The sequence below is a fragment of the Schistocerca gregaria genome, chromosome 2 (genome assembly GCF_023897955.1).
Source record: "Schistocerca gregaria isolate iqSchGreg1 chromosome 2, iqSchGreg1.2, whole genome shotgun sequence".
Lineage (NCBI taxonomy): Eukaryota > Metazoa > Arthropoda > Insecta > Orthoptera > Acrididae > Schistocerca > Schistocerca gregaria.
The window spans coordinates 545,461,736-545,474,064 of NC_064921.1; the positions used below are offsets into that span (position 1 = coordinate 545,461,736).

A 12,329-nucleotide genomic window follows, 5' to 3' on the forward strand; every position below is an offset into this window, starting at 1 on the left:
AGTAATTCCTACCCACCACCTTTTGTGCATTACAATAATAGAAATTCTTTTACAACAAAAAACTTCTTCAGTTTGCTTGCAAATATTGCTTCTGACGTATCGGGCATGTATGTATGTGAGCCCCTGTTCTCTCATCTTACGCGTCAACCAGTAAACAACACAAATTTCTCTCAGTATATATTACAACCTAATCCACACTGTTACAACAGAAGATAATCAGAGCCAGTTTAATATTCTTTGATATACAAAAATATGCTTCCCATACAAAGATTCAGGACAGGAAATATACAACTAATTAACTCTCAAGCAGGAGTGCTCACATATAAAGTGTGCCAACCACAAGTTACATTGATTGGTACTATTCCATTGCTGTTTTACAGTTGTGAACCCACTTCCATTCCTTCAGTATTGCTTCAGCTAACACAGAAACAAGGTGTGTTGTTATACGTCCAAGTTAGCACAGTATTATAAGATAAACAGTGACCAGGTGAGAAAAAATTTACGATCCGTGCAAGAAAATAACCCAAATTCTGAACTAGCAGCACAACCTTCTAATGAGGAAGTTGTCTACAAAATAATTAGTAATCAAATAAGTGTTTAGGTGGGATATGATGCAACTGTGATTTTTAACACTTCAAGTGGATCATTACTTTGCAGTAGCAATTGTATGCAGCAACAGAATGATACAATGAAAGTTTATTTTATTTTTGCTTATCTAAAAAAATGATTTAGCTCATGTAATATAAGTTTATTTTATCATTGTATAATTAAGCTACAAGTAAAGTGTGATTTTCCTCATACATGTTTACCTTGTTAATATCAAGACACCTCTCCTTTACATGTGTATAAAATACATCACGCAAAAATCAAACAATGGAAAATCCAGATGGAATGTAACAATACCAGAGAAGGAAAGTTGCTACTCACCATATAGCAGAGATGCTGAGTCATGATAGGCATAGTAAAAAGATTCACACAATTAAAGCTTTCAGCCATTAAGGCCTTTGTCAGCAGTAGACACACACACACACACACACACACACACACACACACACACACACACACACACACACACACACACACACACACACACTCACATAAATGAAACTTGCACACACATCTGCAGTCTCAGAGAGCTGAGACCACCCTGCCTACATCACGCGCCCACACATGTTATGAAAATTGGCATGCCCACTTGACTTAATATGAAAAAATGACAATATTATGAAAAGGATAGATTGCTACTCACCATATAGCTGAGATGCTGAGTCACAGACAGGCACACTTTAATATCTCTGCTATATGGTTAGTAGCAATCTGACTTTTTCATAACATTGTCATTATTTCATCCTGGATTTTCTGTTGTTTAATATGAAAGAATTTATAATGAGCTCTTCAATTGAGCTCCTACAATCTTATTCACGTCTTTAGAACTGCAGATGTTTTAATCTCATTTTTGTTACCTTTCTGTCAAATAATTTCAAGTTGCATAACAAGCTTCTTCTCCTGGAGTAATCATATACCACATGTTATGATTCAAACTCACTATCCCTCTTCAGTACGTTTAAGTCATTTTACATGCTTGACAGTGAAATCTCTTCTCTTTGGGTTCAATATGAAGCAAACATTGTAATAATTCCTACTGTAGAGAATGAAACCTCTTAGCCTACACATAACTGTTTTGATCATATATGAGAAGTTAAGAAAGTGTAATGAATCTAGGTATGATTCCAGACCCCTGACTTTTGCATACAATGCATTACCGTCTTTGGTCTTCAAGTACACCTAAGCTTCAACTTATCATGGACTCTTTTTATTTACTTGAACAGTAACTTTGTGTCTGTTGATAGATTAGACTCTTTGCTATATCTTCCCACTCAGAGGAACAATTCCCACACCCAGTGGGGAGATCCTTTGCAGAATTTTGAAGGAAATGGGAAGAGTCTATGCATCCTCAGATGGTGTTATTGGGGGGACATTATTCATGAAAGGCAGGGATACAGGTTTAAATCTTGGTTCAACACACCATTTTAACTTGACACATTTGACAATTCTATTGTTACTCATAAAATTTGTCTTGTTTTCATTTGTATGAGTAGTGAATAACTCGTACCATTTGCTGTGGCATGTGGGAATAAATCTTAATTAATGTATGTGAAATGACATTCACAGTATATAACAGTACCATAAAAGTTTATCAAGTTCATGTTAATTAATTTGAGATTGTTGATCTTCATAACATTAAATTTTAATTAATGTGGAGCTTCATTTTAACCTCATCAGTTACTCTGCCCCATGTAGGTTTACTCAGAGATGACTGTGGTGAGGCTGTTATCTAGTAATTACTCAGTAAGTGAAACATGTTCTGTACACATCAAAAAAAGTATTGCGTCACTTTGGTTCCAACAGTTCCATAACCTGTACAGAAAATTTGAATAGAGATCAACATAAACATCATTTCTGCCTTTTTATTGCTCATGAAAACCACACTTTGCATGTTGTACCACCATACGGGCATGTTTGATAGGGTTCATGCTTGGGGAACATGCTGGCCACTCTAGTTGAGCAATGTCGTTACCCTGAAGGGAGTCATTCACAAGATGTGCACAATGGGGGCGAAAATTGTAATCTATGAAGATGAATGCCTCACCAATATGCTGCCGATATGGTTGCACTACTGGTCTGAGGATGGCATTCACGTATCGTACAGCTGTTACGGCACGTTCCATGACCACCAGCGGCATATGTTGGCCCCACATAATGCCACCCCAAAACAGCAGGGAACCTCCACCTTGCTGCACTCACCAGGCAGTGTGTCTAAGGCTTTCAAACGATTGTCTGTTAGAAGGCATATGTGACACTCATCGGTGAAGAGAATGTGATGCCAGACCTGAGTGGACCATTCGTCATGTTGTTGGGCCGATCTGTACCACACTACATGGTGTTGTGGTTGCAAAGATGGACCTCACCATGGACATTGAGATTGAAGTTGCACGTCATGCAGCTTATTGTGCACAGTTTGAGTCGTAACACAACATCCTGTGGCTGCACAAAAAGCATTATTCAACATGGTGGAGTTGCTCTCAGGTTTCCTCCAAGCCTTAATCTGTAGGTAGCTGTCATCCACTGTAGTAGTAATCCTTGGGTGACCTAGGCGAGGCATGTCATTGACAGTTCCTGCCTCTTTGTATCACCTCCATGTCTGAACAACATCACTTTGGTTCACTCTGAGATGCCTGAACACTTCCCTTGTTGAGAGCCCTTCCTGGCACAAAGTAACAATGTAGACAGGATTGAACCATGGTATTGACCATCTAGGTATGGTTGAACTGCAGACAATACGAGTCATGTACCTCCTTCCTGGTGGAATGACTGGAACTGATCAGCTGTCGGACCCCTTCCATCTAATAGGTGCTGCTCATGCATGGTTGTTTACATCTCTGGGCGGCTTTAGTGATATCTCTGAACAGTCAAATGGACCGTGGCTTTGATATAATATCCGCAGTCTACATCTCTTTTCAGGAGTTCGGGGATCCAGGGTGATGCAAAACTTTTTTTTGATGTGTGTATTTTGTAAATTTCAGACATCCTTATTCTAAAAGCTACTTTGTGACTATTATGTGTTGTTGAAAATTAAACATGACAATGGAAGTTCTGTATTACAGGCAGGCATTGGAATATTAGACCTGGAGACTTTGACAGTGGCCTTATGTGTGCCCTCAAGTTGTTCATCCCAAGACACTGCTGTCCTGGTCCAGGAGTTAATAAATGCTTCTTCATATATCAGCAATACACAGTTGGTGCAAACACAAACGCAAGTGGACCCACTTAAATGTCATGTCAAAAACTCCAGCTCATTAAGAGCAGTTGACTGGGCTGCAATGTAAGTCAACTACCATTTCTTCTCAGTTGATTTTCACTGTAGCAGCACTAGTTTAGTATAAAATCAGTAATTATACAATTTCTAATTACACAAAATTTAACTAGAATCCTTAATTTAATTTTTTATGCTTGTGAAATGAATATAAAGTATCCTATTCTAAGTTTATACTCTATAGAAATCAGATCAAAATATTGCTTCATTAAAAAATTATTATTATACAAACTATTTAACAGAAATATTTAACTTCCAAAAAGTGCAACTACTGTGCCATCTTGAATAAATATACTTAATTGAATTTATTATATGCTATTTTACATTGAATAGATTACAAGAACTGGACTACTCACATAAATTAAGAATCAAGAATCATCACGTTGTTAGAATGGACAACTGCTAGAATGGTCACTGAGTGATTAATGGCTAATTTTAATGTGAGGTTTCTTTTTCATCAGTAATTTTGCACAATACATCATAATGATGTGGAATGATTCACTTAACTACTCACATAAATTAAGAATCATCACATTGTGACTGATCAGGAATTTTTGTTGCAGAATTGTGCACTCCCTTTTGTGCTAAAGACAGTCGTAATGTGGAGTAGTTAATGTAACTTTTCCTTCTGGTATTTTAATTATGTACTTGACTCATCACAGATTATTTACAACAAACTTCATGAGGGAATAAATTTACTGTGAAGCAGTGGTCAGAATAGCCAGCTCCTTAAACATATAAGATGATTATGAGTGAGCAATACATATTATTCTTACAGCACGTTTTTGTGCAATCAAGACTTTCTTTCTTACAGATTAGTTATCCCAGAACATTATTCCATATGCCATTACTGAATGAAAATGTGCAAAAAAAAAAGAAAAAAAAGGGGTCAACTTACTGATTTGTCTCTCCCAAATCTGAATGTGCAAAAAATTAAGATAATGAGATGCTAAATAGCTGAAAAAATGTATCTTGAACCTGCAGTGCTGTATACCAGGTGTCCATTTCACTATGCTATTATAAAAAAGAGTATTGTGCTGTAAGACAAAAACAATGACTACAATGAACAAAAGTTTATTCTTCTTCCACACACAAGTGAACAACAGTTGAGAACATAACTGTAAACATAGAAACAATCCAGGTACTGATCCAGGATGTTACTGACAATAAGTGTGAACACAATATGAGAGCAAGTGCCAGCTTCTCTGCACTTATAAAGAAGAGGTCTCTTATAAAGAAGAGGTCTCCAGTAGACAGTGTGCGGGATGCCGTAACATGTGCATGTAATGTGGCCTCTGATGGCTGGGTTGCACAGATGCAGTTGGCAGAATATTCGAAGTTTAGTATGCCAGCGGCCTGGTGCAGTGGTGTCTGTCCAAGTATATTATACAGGGTTATAGCACTCTTTTTCCCTTTGGGAAAGGGTGTTCCACTCATGTGGATCTCAGGATGAATGTTGAAATACCCATAGCTTCTGCCGTGGATGCTGCAGGTGATGATGATTCCAGTGGAAGCAGATGCGGGCCTAGAATTAGGGGGCAGAAGCGGCACAGCCATGTACATGCATGGCTGCTGCTCCTCCGCAAAGTACCATAGGCGAGGAGCAGTGACAAGGGCACTGATAACATCTTGATGTCCAGTTTCTCAGCATAGTGGAAATGTGCTGAAGGTGAAGGTGCCCACCACATGGTCAGTGGTGCAGGGGTGTCATATTCCTGGTTAAACATAAAATAAATTTAAGATAGCAAGGATTCTTAATAATTTTTGTGTGAAAGTGTTTTTTTTTTTTTTTTTTGTCTGGATTCTAAGATTTTGGATTTGCTGGGATCGGTGAAGGATGATTTGTTACTGCGTAAAGTGGGAATTTACAAAATACTGTGTCAATGTGTTATGGCCTATGTAGGACAGACAACGCGTTCAGTGGAAGAGCATTGTACAGAACATCAACGTTGCACTCGCCTACTGAAACCCAGTAAGTCTGCAGTTGTGGAACATTATATTTCTAACGGACATTCAATGGAGTATAACAAAATTTCAATTTTGGCCACTGCAGCAATTTTTTGGGACTCCATTATCAAGGAATCAATTGAAATATGCATTGCAGGAAATTTAATGTACCGTGACAGTGGTTACCAATTGAGTAACACATGGAATACTGTCATATCCGAAATTTGCTCAAGGCAAAGACGCCTGAAGATTTTGATAGCTACAGCCAGCGACAACACCGATAGCAGCTGAGTATTGCAGTTCCACCAGCGAGGGCGCTGCCACTGGGTGGTGTGGCCCTTCTGTCTTCACGACTGCAACGCGTGCGCTGCAGTACTATCAGCGCACTATATAAGCTGGAGTGGAGAACGTCTTCGTCACTCCTTGTTTGACTCACCTGAAGATGGCTGGCAGTTTTCCAGCCAAAATATCATGCAATGAAGTTTATGATGGCTGGCTGCAAGCCCAAAATCTTTTTGAACACCTCATTCATTGCCAGTTAAATCACACTGTAAGACACAAACAGCCCAACCACAATGAATAAAAGTTAGGACATGGATCCAAATATAGAAACAATTCAGGTACTGATACAAGCAGTTGCTGACAATAAGCATGAATATAGAATGAGAAGGAGTGCTGGCTGCACTGCACTTGTAAAGACAAAGGCTCTGCTAGACAATGTGGTGGATGCCATGCTGTGTGCACAAGTCATTTGGCCCACTACAGGTAGCTTCTGGTGGCCATCCCATGCAGATGCCATTGGCAGAATATTCAAAATGCAGAGTGCTGATGGCTTGGTGCTGCAGCGTACATCCAAGTATTATGTACAGAGAGTTACAGCAAAAACAGCAGCTGATATTAAAACTGCTAGTAGATTTCCAGTAGGCCAGAAATAATTTAGACATTCAAATAAAGTAAACTGCAGCAATAGAAATAAGAATCAATAATAAACTGAATTACATAGATACACACTGTAATATGAATGTGGAAAAAACAGCTCAGTGCTCTGCAGATTCTAGATAATGCAATGAAACCATGGACAGCTTAATTCTGTGTTTAAAAATGAATCAGTGTTAGTAGATGGATGGTCAAAAAGAGCTAAAAAGACTCCTCTACTAGGTAGCCATTAATGGCAAAGAAATGTTATGAAGTGGTTTAACACTCCTTGCATACTGGTCCTAAGTAATAGTATACTATAATTTTTAAATTTAGATCAGTGCACAGTCATGTCACCTGTGATTTGGGCTCTTGGAAGATCTATTAGTACAGACAAATACACAATAATATTTGAGGCTGCAGACAATTGTTTCATAAACAATATTACATACACAATTCAAAATAACATCAGACACTCAGTTTTTTCATAGGACAGACCCTACATGAAATGGTGTGGTGGATGTGTGAATGCAGAACTTGGTGAGTATGTCAAGATTATTGATGTATTCTCTGATACTCATTCTTGTCATATGTCGCTCACCTCTATAAGAGGCTTCTTGTGTGGCTTGTTACTAAAAGTATTCACTTCAACCAAAATCATGATCTATTCAGTCTGAGTCATGTACAGTTTTTTGATAAATCCTTTTAAGTGTAGGCCTAAATATTTCTGAAAGACAGAGCTGTAGGATAGTTCTCACCCAGCTGAGACAAATACTATAAAATCAAAACACTTCAGCATAGGTGGTATCTGAGCTACAAAACAAACCCTCTTTTGCTACATTTGTAGCATATATAAAGATTACAAGCAGTGAGTAAAAGTTAGGTAGTATGTCTGCAGTTATGTTATACATGTAAAAAGACCACTTGAAAATCAGTCCTTGACTGTTACTACCTAGTATTTTAATACTTTTAAAACTAGCAATGGAAAAGTCAAATGAGTATGGCATTCAATATTTTTCCAATTTTTTGCCTCATTAGACAATTTGGGAACAAAAATACTATTTTTTAATTGTTTACAAGACACCAATAGAAATTATTTTAATTTGTATATGAGTGTTCAGCAGTGTAATGATAAAATTAGCTAAACTAGAATTTCTTTAGGTCTGATGCATGTGGAGATTTTGATGATCATTTTATGCAAATTCGTTACAAACTGTGCAAATCTAGAAGTCTTAATGCCATGTCAGTATTATTTCCCACTCTCAGTAATTTTAGAATTTTGTAGTATACCTGCAGTTGAAACTTGTTTTTAGGTTTAACAGTATTTACTTAATAACATGTTAATCCCATTACAAATGGTCAAAGAAGAACAGTGAGTACACTATTTTGTTAGGTATTAGTTATAAAAGAAATGGTTTATTCCAAAATTATAAATAATGACTAAATCAGTATGTACCAAGTGTTTCTAAATGAATGTCAGGGTTTTAAGACTTGTAGCATTTGATACACTCAACTTATAATTCCAAATAATATATTAAATGAAACAGCAACTCTGACAGTTTTTCTTACAAATGTTCAATGTGAGCACCATTCATCACATGGCACACATTGAGTTGATAGTTGATTTCTTCCCTAACCTTGATCAATGTGTCTGGAGAAACTATTGCAACACCTGCTTCAGTCTGATTTCTTAAGTCAGGTAGATCAGCTGGTAGTGGAGCCACATGCACATGGTCCATGCACTTGATCGTTTATAAACCCTCAAAAGTAAAAATTGCATGGCATCAGATTGAATGAATGTGGAGACCATGTAAAACAAGCTTTGTCATTCAGCTCCTTGCAGCAATCCAATAGTCAGGTACAATGTTGTTTAACTAATTATGTACAGAGCTACACCAGTAGGGAAGTGTACTCTCTTACTGTGAAATGAAGTTCTGTGATTCAGCTTCTTCCAATTGAAGAAAGAGCTGTAGACTTAGCTCATCAAGATAGGAAATACCAGTTGCAGTTGCTCCATACAAAAAGGAAGGCCCATAAACTTTCTGCTGGAACACAGCACAAAAAAAAAATATTCATTTTGTGGAGTCTCATTGCAACAATCTTGTGGGGATTTGCTGACTCCCAGATGTGCACGATATGTCTCTTCACATTTCCACCTATGTGATATGTCAGTTCATAACTGAAAATTATGCAGTCCAGAAAATCATCATTGTCATGCAAAAACATTTTGTTTGCAAAGTTGAAATGTAAAACAGTCTGTAGGCTTTGGACCATGTAACAACTTGGAATGATAAGGGTGCTGTTGTAAGTGTCTCCTCAAAAGTCTCCACACAGACATCACTGCAGTGGAGGTGCTCATCACCAATCTGTGAAGGCCCAGGTTATGTTTAGTGGCTGCTGTGTCATCCTTTGCCTTGAGATGTCATGCAGATCCAGCATGGAGGGGCAGACTTTCCAGACCATGGTGTCACTACTACTCTGTCAAGAAGCTCTTCAATTGGCTTCATGAGGCTGAGAGCACCATGTACCAGTTCTTCCAACAGAGGAAAATCTTTGGCAGTACCAGGAATCAAACTGGGGTCCTCCACATGGCAGCCACCTATGGTGACCACCCAGTCACAGATATAGACCATCTTTGGAATGTTAATTCACAAAATAGCCTCCTGAACTCATTTCTTGGGACTGTGCAAGAAAGACTCTTTCACATGTTCTTCAGTAACTCCTGGCATCCCAAATGCTCCCCTTTGCAAAGACAGCCTGTGTCGTCAAACTGATGATACCACCTTTGGATTTTATTATCAGTTGTAGGATTACAATGGAACTTAATAATGACCACACCTTGCACTATAACAACAGATTCAGTCCATGTAATATGTAAAACACAAAAAGTTTCTGTTCACTAATCACCATCTTTGCTAGTAACTTTTTCTAACAGACGATAGGAAACAGTGAATGTGCATGTGCTTGGGTGTACAAACAAAACTGTTTGAGCTCCTCTTTCATTTAACATATTAATTATAATTGTAAGCTGAATGTAATAAAGCCTTAAAACCCTGATATTAATTTTGAAACATGTAGAAGAGTGACAATTTATAGTCAGGGCAATTGGACAACATCTACGAAGCAATATGAAGCAAAAATAGGGAGAAAGTGTGGACAATACCTGGAATAAAATATTATGTTCCAAAAAGAGAATATAAGTGATGGTTGTAATCAAGAACTAAAGCTACATTACAAATTATGTGACAAAGTCATCCACTTTACCACTGAAAAGGATTAGTTATGTACAGAGAATAATTAAAAAGCAAAAATGTTCAGCAACATTATTTCTGAATATTTAACAAAAGCTGGTACAGTAACAATATTTTATTCCCTGATTTTGGTTCTTGAATGGTCAATAGTGGAAAGAAACCATTATTCACTACATCCAATGACGTATTATTCATGATTATAAAACACTCATATGATTATTAAGAATGTAGCTAACAGATGAATAACATCTTCACAAGTATTTAGAAAAGTGGTAGTTGTTTCAACACTAGTGGCTTTTCCTCTAATTTTATGAGACATTAATTAGTAGCATTTTTTAACTTCAGAGCATATGGTGATGCTGTTTAGTTTACGATGTATGTTACACAAGTGGTCAACCTAGCACTGTCTCTAGAGTAATATATTTTGAACTCGTTCAACATCCCTGAAAGTTCTTTCTTGTGGTGAGATTTGTGGAACACGTATGTTTGATTGGACGAATGATGAATTCTTAAAGTGATAATTTTAATAAGTACTTTCTTATATATACTACATAAACAAATCCACTATTGAACTTTTTATAATAGTTTATGTGCAACAAAATCATCATTCTAAATAAAACTGGATTTGTGTCCTTTTTACTGTTTCAGAGGCATTTACATCTTCTTCATTGTATTAATTGCCCTGAGTACTGTATATGATATGGTTGCTAAAGCACAAGGTATGTATAGTTTTAGACACACACACACACACACACACACACACACACACACACACACACACACACACACACACACACACACACAAAATAACAATTACCACTACTGCTTATACAAGGACTAACATTCTAAGAGGAATTACAGCTAGCTCTAAATGCAGAAAAAAGTAAGGTGATGCAGATGATAGGAAAAACAAACCCATAATGTTCAAATACAGCATAGTAGTGTGCTGCTTGACACAATCTAGGCATAACATTAGAGAGCAGTACAAAATGCAATGAACATGAAAGGATTGTAGTAGGGAAGGCAAATGTTTACCTTGGGTTTATTGGGAGAATTTTAGAAAAGTGTGGTTCATCTGTAAAGGGGACCGTATATAGGATGCTAGCATGACCCATTGTTGAATGCTATTCAAGTGTTTGGGATCCATAACAAGTCAGATTAAAGGAAGTATTACAGAGTTTCTTCGGGAACTAAGCTCACTGGAGGGAATTCAATGTTCTTTTTGAGGAGCATTATTCAAAAAATTTAGAGAACCTACATTTGAGGCTGACTGCAGAATGATTCTACTACCACAAATGTACATTTCACATAAGGACCATGAAGATAAGATTAGAGAGATCAGGGCTTGTATGGAGGCATATACACTATGTGATCAAAAGTATCCAGAAACCTGGCTGAAAATGACTTACAAGTTTGTGACGTGCTCCATCGGTAACATTGGAATTCCCTTTGATGACAGCTTCCACTCTCGCAGGCATACATTCAATCAGATGCTCAAAGGTTTCTTGGGGAATGACAGCCCATTCTTCATGGTGTGCTGCACTTGAGTAGAGGTATTGATGTTGGGTGGGGAGGCCTGGTATGAAGTCGTTGTTCCAAAACATCCCAAAGGTGTTATATAGGATTCAGGTCAGGGCTCTGTGGAAGTCAGTCCATTACATGGATGTTATTGTCATGTAACCACTCCACCACAGGCCGTGCATTATGAACAGGCGGCAAGAAGGTGCTCAGAATATCAGTTTAGGCCTGTGCAGTGATAGTGTCATGCAAAACAACAAGGAGTGTAAGCCTCTTCCATGAGAAACATGACCACACCATAACACCACCACCTCCGAATTTTACTGTCAGCACTACACATGCTGGCAGATGATGTTCACAGGGCATTCGCTGTACCCACATCCTGCCATTGGATCACCACATTGTGTACTGTGATTCATCACTCCACAGAATATTTTTCCACTGTTCAGTCATCCAAATTTTATGCTGCTTACACAAAGCAAGGTGTCATTTGACATCTACTGGTGTGATGTGGCTTATGAGCAGCCACTCGACAATAAAATCCAAGTTTTCTCACCTCCTGCCTAACTGTCATAGTACTTTCAGTGGATCTGGATGCAGTTTGGAATTCCTGTGTGAGGGTCTGGGTAGATGTCTGCCTATTACAAATTACAACCCTCTTCAACTGTTGGCGGTCTCTATCAGTCAGCAGACAAGGTTGGCTTGTACACTTTTTTGCTGAATGAGTCCCTTTGCGTTTCCACTTCACTAACATACCGAAAACAATGCTGTACATGTCCCTTCAAATTTCAACTTCACTATCACATTGGAAACAGTGGACCTAG

General features: G+C 37.9%; 1 protein-coding gene across 1 annotated transcript in view; it reads left to right on the top strand.

Moving 5' to 3' along the window:
- Positions 1-12,329, top strand: part of LOC126331737 (nose resistant to fluoxetine protein 6-like) — a 242,767-nt gene that overhangs the window by 79,345 nt on the left and 151,093 nt on the right. The window contains exons 3-4 of the mRNA XM_049996518.1: positions 3,666-3,883; positions 10,636-10,706. Coding sequence (XP_049852475.1) covers positions 3,666-3,883; positions 10,636-10,706 — 289 coding nt within the window. The remainder of the gene's footprint in view (positions 1-3,665; positions 3,884-10,635; positions 10,707-12,329) is intronic.